General features: G+C 39.6%; 1 protein-coding gene across 1 annotated transcript; it reads right to left on the bottom strand.

Moving 5' to 3' along the window:
- Positions 1 to 808: 808 nt before the first annotated feature.
- LOC134089243 (golgin subfamily A member 6-like protein 22) lies at positions 809 to 2,424 on the bottom strand. Its single transcript, XM_062543631.1, has 2 exons — positions 2,403 to 2,424; positions 809 to 1,751 (listed from the first exon to the last, which is right to left on the bottom strand). The coding sequence occupies exon 2, from the start codon at positions 1,715 to 1,717 to the stop codon at positions 857 to 859; it is 861 nt and encodes a 286-aa protein (XP_062399615.1). The 5' UTR covers positions 1,718 to 1,751; positions 2,403 to 2,424; the 3' UTR covers positions 809 to 856.
- Between the last annotated feature and the right edge of the window lie 11,860 nt (positions 2,425 to 14,284).

Genomic DNA, 14,284 nt, shown 5'->3' with positions numbered 1-14,284 from the left:
TCTGACCATATAAGTTACAAAACAGTCTAAATTCTATAGCCTATTGATAGATAGATAGATAGATAGATAGATACTTTATTGATCCCCAAGTTGACAATATTGACAATTGATCGCTCATTTTACGCTTTTAAAGTTGAACCAAGTTCAATGCTATTTCAATGCTAGTGTTACGATGCCGCTCCAACTATTCTGCTGCCTAACCATAGCAAACAATGGGCTTCCCCCTTGTCACTGGTAAATGTGATCCCTGCCTTAGTGTTTAACCTTTGACCTCTGAGGTACACCTTATGCTAGCGGTTGTACTACAGTGGCAGAATAAATTTACGTCTGTGTGTGTGTATGCACACATAACCAAACAGGTAAGTGATTTTTTTTTTCACACAATGAACTTTGTGTGGTCCTTCTCTCTGTCACACATCTCCTTGCAAGATTTCTGGACCATGGTGCCAAAACAAAGCAGCTGATCATCTGATGAGGCTGTCAAAAATCTCAAGTCTAAAGGCTTTATTGGCATATTTAAATTTGCATTATTACACCAAACAAGTTGGGAGACACAAAATCCAAGGAAGAGGTGCAATGTTAAAGTTTACCCTCAAACTGATAGATACTTTATATTTGTATCTAACTATTTGTACTCTGTACTGTATTTTATTTTTAAATAATCTTAATCATGCATTCATTTTTCTTTAATATTTGTAAATGCAGTTTTTGACAAACGGACTAAATCAGGCCTTTGTACGTTTTCATTTTAACACTTTTATTTTATTTTTATTTTCCTAGTAACACTCTTCCATGTCTGTCACTTTTCTTTCTTCCTCCATTGCTCTCTTGCTCTGTTGCTTTTATTCTGCCTCTCTCAACGGTATCTCTTCTCTCTTGCCTTTTCTCTCAATATTTCCTCCTTCTCCGCTTTCTTTCTCATTTTTTCTTCTCTCTTCATCATCCTTTGCAGTAAATATGTTTCTACGCAAAAAGTATAGAAATCCTCAAACATTTCCCTTCCTATCCGCCAGCAGCTCTCATTTCTCAGCCGCTCCTCTTCTTCCCATCTTCTCTTTTCCCTTTCCGCATTTCTTAATTGTTCTTTTCGTTCAGTCTCTCTCTTCTTTCTCTCCTCCTCTCTTGCTCTTTGTTCAATTTCTCTCTTCTTTCTCTCCTCGTCTCTCACCTTAGCCTCTCTCTGTATTTGTGCTATCCTTTGGCCCTCCAGAGATATCTTCTCTTTAAGCTTTGTTATTTCTTCTTGTCTCTTGAGTGCTTCCTTATCCTCATCCTCCTCCATCCAAGAATCGTCCGAGTCCGTGTACGTGTGGCTTTCTGTGTCCCCCATTTCTCTGTGCATTCGCTCCTGTTCTCTCATTTTCTCTACCACCTTCTTCGGTCCTCTTCCTATCTCCTTTGCTCTATTCTCCATCTCTCTCAGCTTTCTCTTCCGTTCTATTGCTTCTTCTACCATCTCCTTCAATAATTTTTCTTCCTTTGTTTTTTTCTGCATTTCTCTCCTCATCTTCTGCTGCTCTTTCACTCTCTCTTCCAGCATTCTCATCCCTTCTTCCTCTTTCTTCACCTCCATCTCTATTGTCTTTACCTTCTCTGTATCTTCTACCATGTTTTCTGCCTCAACTTTCTGGAATTCTTTTTCTCCTTCTCCTTCCATCTCCCTTATCCGTCTTTCATTCCGCTTTCCTTTTTCTTTCAACGTGTCCTCCTCCTCCATTGTTTTCACCGTGTCCCCTGTCTCCTGATAGATACTGTAGATTTAAAAACACTGTGTTAATGAGTGAACCCATACATTATAAATCAACCAACATGCCGAACAATTTCAAATATAATCATAACCATCACCTAAACACACAATATACCACCCCCCCCCCACAGACACATCAATACTCCACACACATACACACACCATTTCATCACCCCCCCAGCACACACACAAAGAAACACAAACTCACACACACACACACACACACACACACACACACACACACACACAAACAAACACCCACACACACACACACACACACACACACACACACCAAACTCCCCCATACCCACACACATTATACCTTTTTAATGACTACTTTTCATTTATTCTTTAAAGTTGAGCACAAGAATTGCACTACTCATAATTCCTTTTAAGAGTGCATGCAATTAACAACTGAAATATGAGTATCGTGCTTGTACATAAGCATTCAGTATCAGCTTATTAATGTATGAAAAAAAGAAAAGAATAAAAACGAAGAGAATAAAAAAGAGAATAATGAGAGAAAAGTCTCATTCTTTAAGAATTTTGTTTATCATTAAATCTTTTCATATGTAATAAGAACATTCTCTGATGTAAGCTATTTGAATATGTTCAAAGATACTGACACAACAAAACAGTGTTACATTACACTCACCTGTAATCACCTGTACTTTTTGACTGATTGCTGTAGAATGAAGCTCTGCAGCTCTTGGCATCCCCTTTTAAATGTTACCATGATCACCATGACACCCATAGAACTTTATGCATTGTTGGATTATGACACATAACTGCATCATAATGATTGTAGAACTAATTGCTAGAATTAGCTGTTTAGGAAATGTTTTTGGTCAATATTGTTTTAAAAAAATAATAATAATAATATGACTGCCGCTCAGTCCTGAACATTCTCTCTGCAAAAAATAAATCTCGCTTGTCAATTTGTTTCCATAGTCCAATTTTCAGTGGACTGCACTTTGAGTTAGGGATGGCCATGATGTGCCATCTCAACAACCGTCATCTGTGTCTGACTAGCAGCCTGCTTCCATTAACTGTAGGCCCTAACTCTGTGTAATAGCGCAATGCCCGAAATCAGCAGTAGGGTGCGCATGTAATTCAGAAAATAATAACAGGAAATTACTCACGCCAGGCATGTTGGTAAGCTCTTCATGGATAGAGTCTCAAACCATGCCAATATTTTTGTTGCATCAAACATAGCTCAGCAGTGTTTAATATATGCATATTATATATACAAGATCTAGTATGCTTCGCTGTAATGGCTTGGGATTGGTGACTAGACTATAACATTACCTATTTCACTTTTTTTCCACCTTATCCACAAGTCATATCAAAAAGTGTCCTAATCCTGTTTATCGTAAAACAATCAACTCTTTTTCCTCACCTACAGTTTGAATTTTTGTTTTCTGCCTTACTTGTTCTTGTTCTGTGAGCTGCCATTGATTGTGAGTGTAAACGTTTCATCAGCTCGTTTATATCATTAATGTTGCAATAAGAGTAATTCTTATCATGAGGAGGAATTCCAATGGTACTGTAGGCCTTTATCATGGACAAACCATATGGCACATGCTGAGTGGTGGATACTGCTGTTATACTCACAATTAGGCCTATGTGAAGCAGGCCAGTATAAAGAGGGTCCCACCAATATGGCTTCCAAACATATCTGCATCTCTGCAATTCATGCAGCTCTATTCGCAGCAAGTTCAGCCTGCCCAGCCCAGGTTATCTTTTTGTTAGCTGGTTGGACAAAGCTTAACTGCTGACAGGTTTTGTCACCACAGTGCTTGCAGGATATATGAAGCATTTTGCAGTGTGTGTGTTTGGCTTTCTGAATTGCGTGTGCATTTTTTATTTTATTATTTTTTTTAAGTATATTTTTGGGGCTTTTATGCCTTTAATTGAACAGGACAGTGGAGAGAGAGACAGGAAGCGAGTGGGAGAGAGAGTTGAGTTGGGATCGGGAAAGGACCACGGTGCGGTAATCGAACCCGGGTCGCCAGCGTGCAGTGCAGGTGCCCCGGCCAGTCACGCCACGGCTGGGGCATTGTGTGTGAATTTTGATAAAATAAATGAATAAATAAATAAAAACAGTCTAGTTTGCAAAATTGGGTAAAACTGTAATACCACAATTTCCTAAGTCCTTCTTAACATATTTCCTTGATGTCATGACATGTTCCATCAAGGTCAACAAAAAGTCAAAAAGGGAACAGAGAATGCGAATCCAGTCTATTACAGTTTACCCAGGTTTTTTTTTTTTTTTTTTTAGCGGTTGATGGGGTGGTGAATTGTACTTTGGAGCCCATTTCTCCCCAAGAGAGGGCCTTTTACACCTAAAATACAAAAGTTGTTACACCTGATAGTATACAGAAAATTCAGACAGTGCTGGTCTGTCTTTTTTCCCCAGTTGTGTTAGTTACTGAGGACAAAAGTGTCAGCAAAACTAGATGTACCTCATAGCAGTACAAAATATGACCGCCACTCAGTCCTGCACATTCTCTCCACAAAAATTAATTTGTCTCCATGTCCTACTCTTGTAACTTTGGTGTGTGTGTTTCTGTGTGTGTATGTATGTGTGTGTGTGTACAAACGTGCATGTACTGTATTTGTGCAAACATGCATGTGTATGTATGTATGTATGTGTGTGTGTGTGTGTGTGTGTGTGTGTGTGTGTGTGTGTGTGTGTGTGTGTGTGTGTGTGTGTGTATATGTGTGTGTGTTTGTGTGTGTGTGTTTGTGTGTGTGTGTATATGTGTGTGTGTGTGTGTGTGTGTGTGTGTGTGTGTGTGTGTGTTTGGTGCAGAAGAGCTCAACTGTAAATAAGGACAATTTAAGCAGTATATTGTTGCATTTTGGGGTTTTTTTGCTGGCGAAGGGGGGGCAATTCACAAATGAGTGGTTATGAGTTAGTTGGTTGGTTGATGCGGGCCTTTGAGACCAACAACATACCACTGTACCATAAACATTTCAAACTAATTCTCTCTGTAAAAGTCTAGTGGGGCTACATGCCCATGTGCCCCGGAACGCAACACTCTGACCATATAAGTTACAAAACAGTCTAAATTCTATAGCCTATTGATAGATAGATAGATAGATAGATAGATACTTTATTGATCCCCAAGTTGACAATATTGACAATTGATCGCTCATTTTACGCTTTTAAAGTTGAACCAAGTTCAATGCTATTTCAATGCTAGTGTTACGATGCCGCTCCAACTATTCTGCTGCCTAACCATAGCAAACAATGGGCTTCCCCCTTGTCACTGGTAAATGTGATCCCTGCCTTAGTGTTTAACCTTTGACCTCTGAGGTACACCTTATGCTAGCGGTTGTACTACAGTGGCAGAATAAATTTACGTCTGTGTGTGTGTATGCACACATAACCAAACAGGTAAGTGATTTTTTTTTTCACACAATGAACTTTGTGTGGTCCTTCTCTCTGTCACACATCTCCTTGCAAGATTTCTGGACCATGGTGCCAAAACAAAGCAGCTGATCATCTGATGAGGCTGTCAAAAATCTCAAGTCTAAAGGCTTTATTGGCGTATTTAAATTTGCATTATTACACCAAACAAGTTGGGAGACACAAAATCCAAGGAAGAGGTGCAATGTTAAAGTTTACCCTCAAACTGATTGATACTTTATATTTGTATCTAACTATTTGTACTCTGTACTGTATTTTATTTTTAAATAATCTTAATCATGCATTCATTTTTCTTTAATATTTGTAAATGCAGTTTTTGACAAACGGACTAAATCAGGCCTTTGTACGTTTTCATTTTAACACTTTTATTTTATTTTTATTTTCTTAGTAACACTCTTCCATGTCTGTCACTTTTCTTTCTTCCTCCATTGCTCTCTTGCTCTGTTGCTTTTATTCTGCCTCTCTCAACGGTATCTCTTCTCTCTTGCCTTTTCTCTCAATATTTCCTCCTTCTCCGCTTTCTTTCTCATTTTTTCTTCTCTCTTCATCGTCCTTCGCAGTAAATATGTTTCTACGCAAAAAGTATAGAAATCCTCAAACATTTCCCTTCCTATCCGCCAGCAGCTCTCATTTCTCAGCCGCTCCTCTTCTTCCCATCTTCTCTTTTCCCTTTCCGCATTTCTTAATTGTTCTTTTCGTTCAGTCTCTCTCTTCTTTCTCTCCTCCTCTCTTGCTCTTTGTTCAATTTCTCTCTTCTTTCTCTCCTCGTCTCTCACCTTTGCCTCTCTCTGTATTTGTGCTATCCTTTGGCCCTCCAGAGATATCTTCTCTTTAAGCTTTGTTATTTCTTCTTGTCTCTTGAATGCTTCCTTATCCTCATCCTCCTCCATCCAAGAATCATCCGAGTCCGTGTACGTGTGGCTTTCTGTGTCCCCCATTTCTCTGTGCATTCGCTCCTGTTCTCTCATTTTCTCTACCACCTTCTTCGGTCCTCTTCCTATCTCCTTTGCTCTATTCTCCATCTCTCTCAGCTTTCTCTTCCGTTCTATTGCTTCTTCTACCATCTCCTTCAATAATTTTTCTTCCTTTGTTTTTTTCTGCATTTCTCTCCTCATCTTCTGCTGCTCTTTCACTCTCTCTTCCAGCATTCTCATCCCTTCTTCCTCTTCCTTCACCTCCATCTCTATTGTCTTTACCTTCTCTGTATATTCTACCATGTTTTCTGCCTCAACTTTCTGGAATTCTTTTTCTCCTTCTCCTTCCATCTCCCTTATCCGTCTTTCATTCCGCTTTCCTTTTTCTTTCAACGTGTTTCAATGTCTTCCTCCTCCATTGTTTTCACCGTCTCCCCTGTCTCCCGATAGATACTGTAGATTTAAAAACACTGTGTTAATGAGTGAACCCATACATTATAAATCAACAAACATGCCGAACAATTTCAAATATAATCATAACCATCACCTAAACACACAATATACCCCCCCCCCCCACAGACACACCAATACTCCACACACATCATTTCATCACCCCCCAGCACACACAAAGAAACACAAACTCACACACACACACACACACACACACACACACACACACACACACCAAACTCCCCCATACCCACATACATTATACCTTTTTAATGACTACTTTTCATTTATTCTTTAAAGTTGAGCACAAGAATTGCACTACTCATAATTCCTTTTAAGAGTGCATGCAATTAACAACTGAAATATGAGTATCGTGCTTGTACATAAGCATTCAGTATCAGCTTATTAATGTATAAAAAAAGAAAAGAATAAAAACGAAGAGAATAAAAAAGAGAATAATGAGAGAAAAGTCTCATTCTTTAAGAATTTTGTTTATCATTAAATCTTTTCATATGTAATAAGAACATAATCTGATGTAAGCTATTTGAATATGTTCAAAGATACTGACACAACAAAACAGTGTTACATTACACTCACCTGTAATCACCTGTACTTTTTGACTGATTGCTTTAGAATGAAGCTCTGCAGCTCTTGGCATCCCCTTTTAAATGTTACCATGATCACCATGACACCCATAGAACTTTATGCATTGTTGGATTATGACACATAACTGCATCATAATGATTGTAGAACTAATAGCTAGAACTAGCTGTTTAGGAAATGTTTTTTGGTCAATAACCAGTTAGTGATCGCATCCCGCCGGTGGGAGCACTTACGTAACATTCCATAACACTAATTCATATTTCATCATATTTTTATGATATTTTATCAATTTCCGTTACCATAAGTTTATCATACATAGTCATATCATATATCATTTAAACGCTTTCTATCTCAGGAATCAAAATATGTGGACCATTTATGAAATAAATATGCACAATCCTTTATATGATCGAAATCATCTTGTCTGTCACCGATCAAATTAGCCACCTAGTGGCTAATCCACTAGCCCCCCTCCCTTGGTGAGGTCTTACTTTCACGTCTTCTCTTATCCTTCAAAATGAGAAAATGCTGCATGTTGGGTCTTACAATGTTCACAAGTGTCCAAAGAAATAGAATATCAATATTATTTTATTCAAAATACGTTGTGCAGGTGTACACACCAACTTATACGAAGCAATGTACTTGGAAAAAAACAAAACGCTAAGTTTTTCTCCGTAGAAATCGCCATTTTAGGGATACTATTCAACTATTGTCGCTAGATTCACGCTATTCATTGAGTCTGTCAGGGTCTTCCGGTCACGTAGAGCCCTTAGATGTATTTGTCAAGGGGGCAGCGAACGTTCTGAGAGTGTAGACAGTATGGCGGCCGCCATGCTAACGAGAAGACCGTGGCTAGCTGGCCATTCCATTGAATCCTATGGGGCGTAAGCGCCACTTTGACATCAAATTACGTTAGAGCTGAAGCGTTTTAAGCCTTTATATGAACATTTCATATTGTCGGGGTACATACTACATTGTGAAATTGACATAATAATCTCGTAACTGTCTTATCGGCTGAGTAATTAACGTTTTTCGAAAGTCAATGCTAAAGTGTTAAAGGCGCATGCGTCCAGCGAGAGTAAAGCGTCGCCATAGGTCAGACTACGTGCCTACGTCACATGTACGACACCTGAGCCTGCGCAGGAGACCTATGACGAAATAAGAAGACCTAAAAAAACCGTTGAAATTTGCTTCCTCGGTCTCTGCTGCCGTCTACGTGATAGCTCTGTCCATATCTTTTACTGTCTATGGTATTTGTACGATAGATACTTCCTGATTTATGAGCCCTCCAACCGAGGCACGGGGTTGGAGCATGTCCTGTCAGAATTGGCCAAGCGATCTTTGATTGACGGCTACTCTGGTCTATGGCTATCATCAAAGGTGGGACCTAGACATTTCATTACCCAATGAAGGAAAGAGTTTGACGATGTTTACATGTCTGCTAGGCCTATCCCTATGTAATCCCCACAGAATCACGTGGGTTTCGTATTACCTTTCCACCAGTCATTTTTCGCTAGCTACCCGCAGCGCGAGTTTGCCTCGGTTTGAAGCTAAATGTGAAGGAGTTGCAAGCTTGACTTCACAAGCCTCCTTGAAAATGCCCATATTTGACATAACAACAACAATATTGAAGTAGTAAGGTAATACCCTAGGTCGAGCAATGAGGAGAATTCGTGTGAAAGACAATCCATGCGTGTAAGAAGAGAATAACGAGATGCGTCTTTGGTGGACTTTCTAATGGGGAACTGGATTGTAAGTATATGCACGTTATTTCAAAAGTACATAGATTATTGTTCATTACAGACACCATTTCTGTAGTTATGTGTACTCCAAAGAAATATAATATCAACATTATTTTATTCAAAATAGGTACGTTGTGCAGGTGTAGGGTAGGCCTACAGACCACCTTGAACAAAGCTAAAGCTAAAGCTAAACTAAAAACGCTAAAGTTTTTCTCTGTAGAAAACGCTATTTTAGGGACATTATTCAACTATTGTCGCTAGATTCACGGGACGGGATTCACCCAATTGGTATCACGATGTAAGGCATGACGGTATGTCAACAAGACGTGAAATATCAACATCACGTGCAAGAAGGTGGGCGTGTCACCCAATAGGTAGCTCGGTCACCTGCTTCTCCACAGCTGCTTTGTTGAGAGTGTGTGTGTGTGTGTGTGTGTGTGTGTGTGTGTGTGTGTGTGTGTGTGTGTGTGTGTGTGTGTGTGTGTGTGTGTGTGTGTGTGTGTGTGTGTGTGTGTGGTTAGATATTGGGGTGTGGTTGGGTTGGGTGTTGTTGTGGAGGGAGGTAGGGGATCATGCAAATAGTTATTTATATGTTAGTGCAAATGAAAAGGTTTTTTTTGTGTTTTCAGAATAGGTATAAGTGCAAGTGTGTGTGTGTGTGTGTGTGTGTGTGTGTGTGTGTGTGTGTGTGTGTGTGTGTGTGTGTGTGTGTGGAGGTTTGTTGGTGTGGAGGGGGAGGGAGGGGATCATATAAAAAGTTATTTATTTTGTCTTCAGTTTTTTAGTTATTGTTTATGCTGTTGATCTTTTTCTTGCAAAAACGCCTGGACATTCCATTACATAAAACATTGCAGAAAATGTATAGTTTATGTTTTCTTGATGTTATTTTACACACAGCTTCCCAAGACCTGATACTAGTGTCAGTTGGGTTTCCAGGGGATAATAAGATATTCAGAGGACTTGACTGAAATGTATTTACAGATTTTGAAACCGGCTGGTAGAAAAAATAATATTGTAGCCTCTGTATTATTTTGGTTTTACATTTTAGTGCTATTCTGAGTACTGGATCATATTCTACAGGGTTTCAGCTTTCCAAAGAGTCCAAGTATGTGATAATAGGACAAACTATGAAGGAACAGTGCCTTTTAATGTAGACGGAGTGCAAAAAACCCTTAAAAACCCCAAAATTCTACCCGAGGATTAAGTGGTTAAAAAAAAGAATAATGATAACTAGATTTATCGCAAAGCAGTAAATATGACTGCCGCTCAGTCCTGAACATTCTCTCTGCAAAAAATAAATCACGCTTGTCAATTTGTTTCCAAAGTCCAATTTTCAGTGGACTGCACTTTGAGTTAGGGATGGCCATGAAGCGCAATGCCCGAAATCAGCACTAGGGTGCGCATGTAATTCAGAAAATAAAAGCAGGAAATTACTCACGCCAGGCATGGTGGTAAGCTCTTCATGGATAGAGTCTCAAACCATGCCAATATTTTTGTTGCATCAAAAATAGCTCAGCAGTGTTTAATATATGCATATTGTCAACCTGTTCTCACGTAGTGCCTCTGGTCTGACCACCAGGCTCTTCCTCATCTGGTAGGTTCCATGAAGATTAGGTAGCAGCTCCCCCCCGGTGATCTGGTGGTCAGACACAGGCTTGCCATTTCTGAGCAAGGTCAGGATGATGTGATGGGGATAGAAACCAGTGGCCATACAAGTCAACAGAACACCAGCAGGTGAGTGTAAGGGCGTATTCACACCAGGAAGGTCCGTTAGTTCACTTATTTGGTCCGGACCAATTTTTTTTTCTTTTTTTTCTTTTTTAGTGCGGTTCGCTTTCACACCGTGATTAATTGCAACCGGACCAGAATTTATAAACAAAAGCACATGTGCTTAGGTCGTTCAACCATTGGCTGGTAAACGTGTAGGTGGGGTGAAGAATAGGAAGCCAAAGTCAAAGTTGGCCCACGTAAACACTGTGTTTGCGTACTGTACTCGTTATTATCCTAGCAATATAGTTTATACAGTTACAGCTTTGCAGAAGTGCTTGAGCGTCAAGACCGTTTGATGCAAGTTTAACTATATCATGCTCGTAATTTTGCAACGACGAAGACGTGCAACAAAACAGCTGAGAAGAGCTCTCATGTGTGTCCAACATGCTAACAGCAGGCCTACGGAAGACGGAACGGGTAGGAGATGCAAAATCAAATTATTGTTGGCAAAAAAGCGTTAGCCCACTGCTGCTTACAGCTGTTGTGCGTCACGGAGCTATCCTACATTTCCCATAATGCGCAAAAACTACGGGAGCTCGTCAAATCCAAAAAAGGTAGATTTCTGTAACTGGGTCGGATCGAGGTCGGTCTGCTTTCACACCATAAACGAACCGCACCAGGGTTCGATAGGAACCGCTCCGAGACCACCTCCTCAGCTGGGTCTCGGTCCGCTTGTTTGGTCCGCACTAGAGTTCGAGTGATTGTATTCACACCAGTCAAAAAGGTCCGAACCAAGCAAGAAACGAACTTGAGTTCGTTTTAATCGAACTAAACAAGGCAGGTGTGAATACCCCCTAAGTGTCTTCTGGAGAAACCAGACTCCAGGTGTCACTGCAGGATAAAATGTAGTAAGTCGCTTTGATGTTTGAGAAGAGGACACTCATACCTAACATTAGCCTAGAAATCTAGACGCCCTTAGCGGCAGCAAATGTAATTTGGCTGGCGGGGCAGTCTAGCAATGCTCCGTAGAGCTAAGGAGCTGAGAAATGGAAAATAAAAGCGGGCCAATCACAGCGTGTATAGAGTCAGTGGGTGGGCTTAACATAATGGTGACTGACATGCGACCAGAAGTTGCGACGGTAACGCATCCTGTTATTTGAAAACAAGAAGATGATTCGTTTAGCGTTATCCTATTGCGTGGAGAGGGAAGGTTATGCATCCTGCTACTTGAAAACAAGAAGATGATTCGTTTAGCGTTATCCTATTGCGGGGAGGGAATTTGAAAGACAACTGTTTATCCCACCCCTCCGATTGAGCCCTGTCTACGGTGAGTGTCCAGACCCTACATCTTGATGTGGGTCTGGCTCGTCAGGCTAATCTAACATACAAGTAGTAGCCCACAAATGCAGCTGGATTCTGTTGTTTTGTCAAGGTCAACAAAAAGTGAAAAAGACAACAGAAAATCCAAATCCCATCTGTTACATTTTTTTTTTTAAATGCGGTTGATGGGTTGGTGCACTTTGGTACTTATGTTCACATGTACTTCTTCATGTGAAGGCTGTTCTTTAGGATTTTAAAGCAGATCGGACTGTAGTATTTTGCACACAGCAACTTAACAATATTTCTTTCTGTATCATTCCATCCTGATGCCCATACACCGTCATACTGCATAGTGTTGCGCTGCATACTGAAGTTCAGCCCTCCAGTATCCACTCCATCGAAAGCATACCGGGACTGAAGTACACCCGGAATGTTATCAAGTAGATCACAAACAGACCATTTCTGTTGGACATGTATTCCTTTGGGGGAGATAAAGAATATAGTTTAATAAGTATTACCATTCTCTTCAAATGAGCACTGCGAATAGTAAGAAATGTCCATTACCAGTTGGAGACACATGGGAATTTTAACTGCCTTAATCGACAGCATGAGTTCACATGAACGGAACTACATCTCAAAAACTAGTTTCTGTAATTCCATTGTTAACCTCCTTATGTTTTGTATATAGCCATCTGGTGTCATGCCATGCTTTAACCTATTTCAACCCTATTATGTCTGAGCAGAGTTACTTGAGTTGATTAGTGGTGCTGCTGTATTTATGTTCCAAATCTAGAAATTAAGCAAATTGATATAATAAAAGCACAGAGGAAAATGACACTTTAAAGGTAGTCACAATTAGTGTGTTGCTGTATCGTTGTTGGAAGAAGAATGCTCTTTCTTTCATGTTTTTATGCTGGTCTCTAAATATGGCGCCGACATCTTCCTGGTCGTCATGTTCATCTTCTGATTCATGTTGTTTGTACATTAATTTCTGTACATCTGAGTCATAATAAAACAGATGGATGTCATCCAGCTTCACCACTGCACTGAACTCTGGGAAAGGCGTGTCTCCGATGATAAATGTTGAGAAAACCCACAGTGAGTGAGAGCCTGAGGAAGAAAATGCATCCAGTGTTGAACATACCAAAGGTATTTTTTGTGTAATGATAATGATAGTAACTAGAAAATGTTAATTTCGGGGAAACTACCAGTGCATGAAAATGCAAAAAATATATTAACATAAAATGTGAAAACAAACGTTTATTTAGGGCAGAGGAAACAATTGGCGGGTGTCATAGTTGATGACAAGTGACAACTGACAGTTAGTTGATAGTTGAGTAGCTTAAATACTAAGATTATTTAATAATGAATTATTGTAGTGATTTTTTAATTTTGAAACAGTTGTGGACAGAGAGAGTTGAAAGGATCTGTCTGAGAGCCAGATTATGCTTAAAGCCTGAGACAGAGATGCAGTAGATTAAGTTTAATGTAGGTACTCATAGACAGTTTGTTTAATGGATGTTGATAGGTTGTTTAATGGATGCTGATATATTAATGGATGTTTGTTTTGTTTGATTTTATTTAGATCCCTATTACCTTTTGCAAAGCAGCAGATGTTCTTCCCAGGGTGTATGATCAAATGTGACAATTACAATATTGAAATACTCAGATGACATGACATGACATACATCACATGGATATACATAACATAAGAGAACACACAGACAATACATAATTTCATTCCACAAAAGACATGTTCTTACCAACATATATGTCCCCATGCAGCAAAAAAAGATCGATGAGGAGTATCCATATTTTCATGATGGCTGGTTGAAAAGACAAGAAAAAACACGGAACCATTACCGTATTACTACATTGATCACAGTCCAACTTTCCTGTGTAGTCAATCATATCATTCACCAAACATTTTTGTGTAGACCTGCCAGTCACACCCACAATGATCTTTGTTCCGTGTTGGTCCAGTCGAGCCCTAGTTTGTGTGACTTGCAACTCAGTTGTACATTGCGTTGAAGGGGGAAGCCCCATACAAAAGAGAATAAAGACAGTACACACACACACACACACACACACACACACACACACACACACACACACACACATAAACACACACACAGTTCTGTTGTTACCACGTATATATTATTAGGCTACATGAGCTTCAGCCTGCAGTAATTGTTTGATGATCTGTCCTGAAATTCAAAGAGTAGTGCCACCATGTACTGATAACATTTATAAAGTTGGAGTATCACTTATGACTATATTTGACTCTTTAAACAAATGACAGAGTTAGGTGTTACATTACACCACATCAGGGCTATTTTGAAGAATTCTGAAAAAAAAACCT

Source organism: Sardina pilchardus, chromosome 8 (assembly GCF_963854185.1).
Source record: "Sardina pilchardus chromosome 8, fSarPil1.1, whole genome shotgun sequence".
NCBI classification, from domain to species: Eukaryota; Metazoa; Chordata; class Actinopteri; order Clupeiformes; family Clupeidae; genus Sardina; species Sardina pilchardus.
The sequence above is the reverse complement of the archived record's forward strand: the minus strand, read 5'-3'. Positions and strand labels throughout refer to the sequence as shown.

What these genes read in the sequence shown, in the direction of transcription:
- LOC134089243 (XM_062543631.1), bottom strand. Translation starts at nt 1,717, where the DNA reads ATGGAGGAGGAGGACACGTTGAAAGAAAAAGGAAAGCGGAATGAAAGA.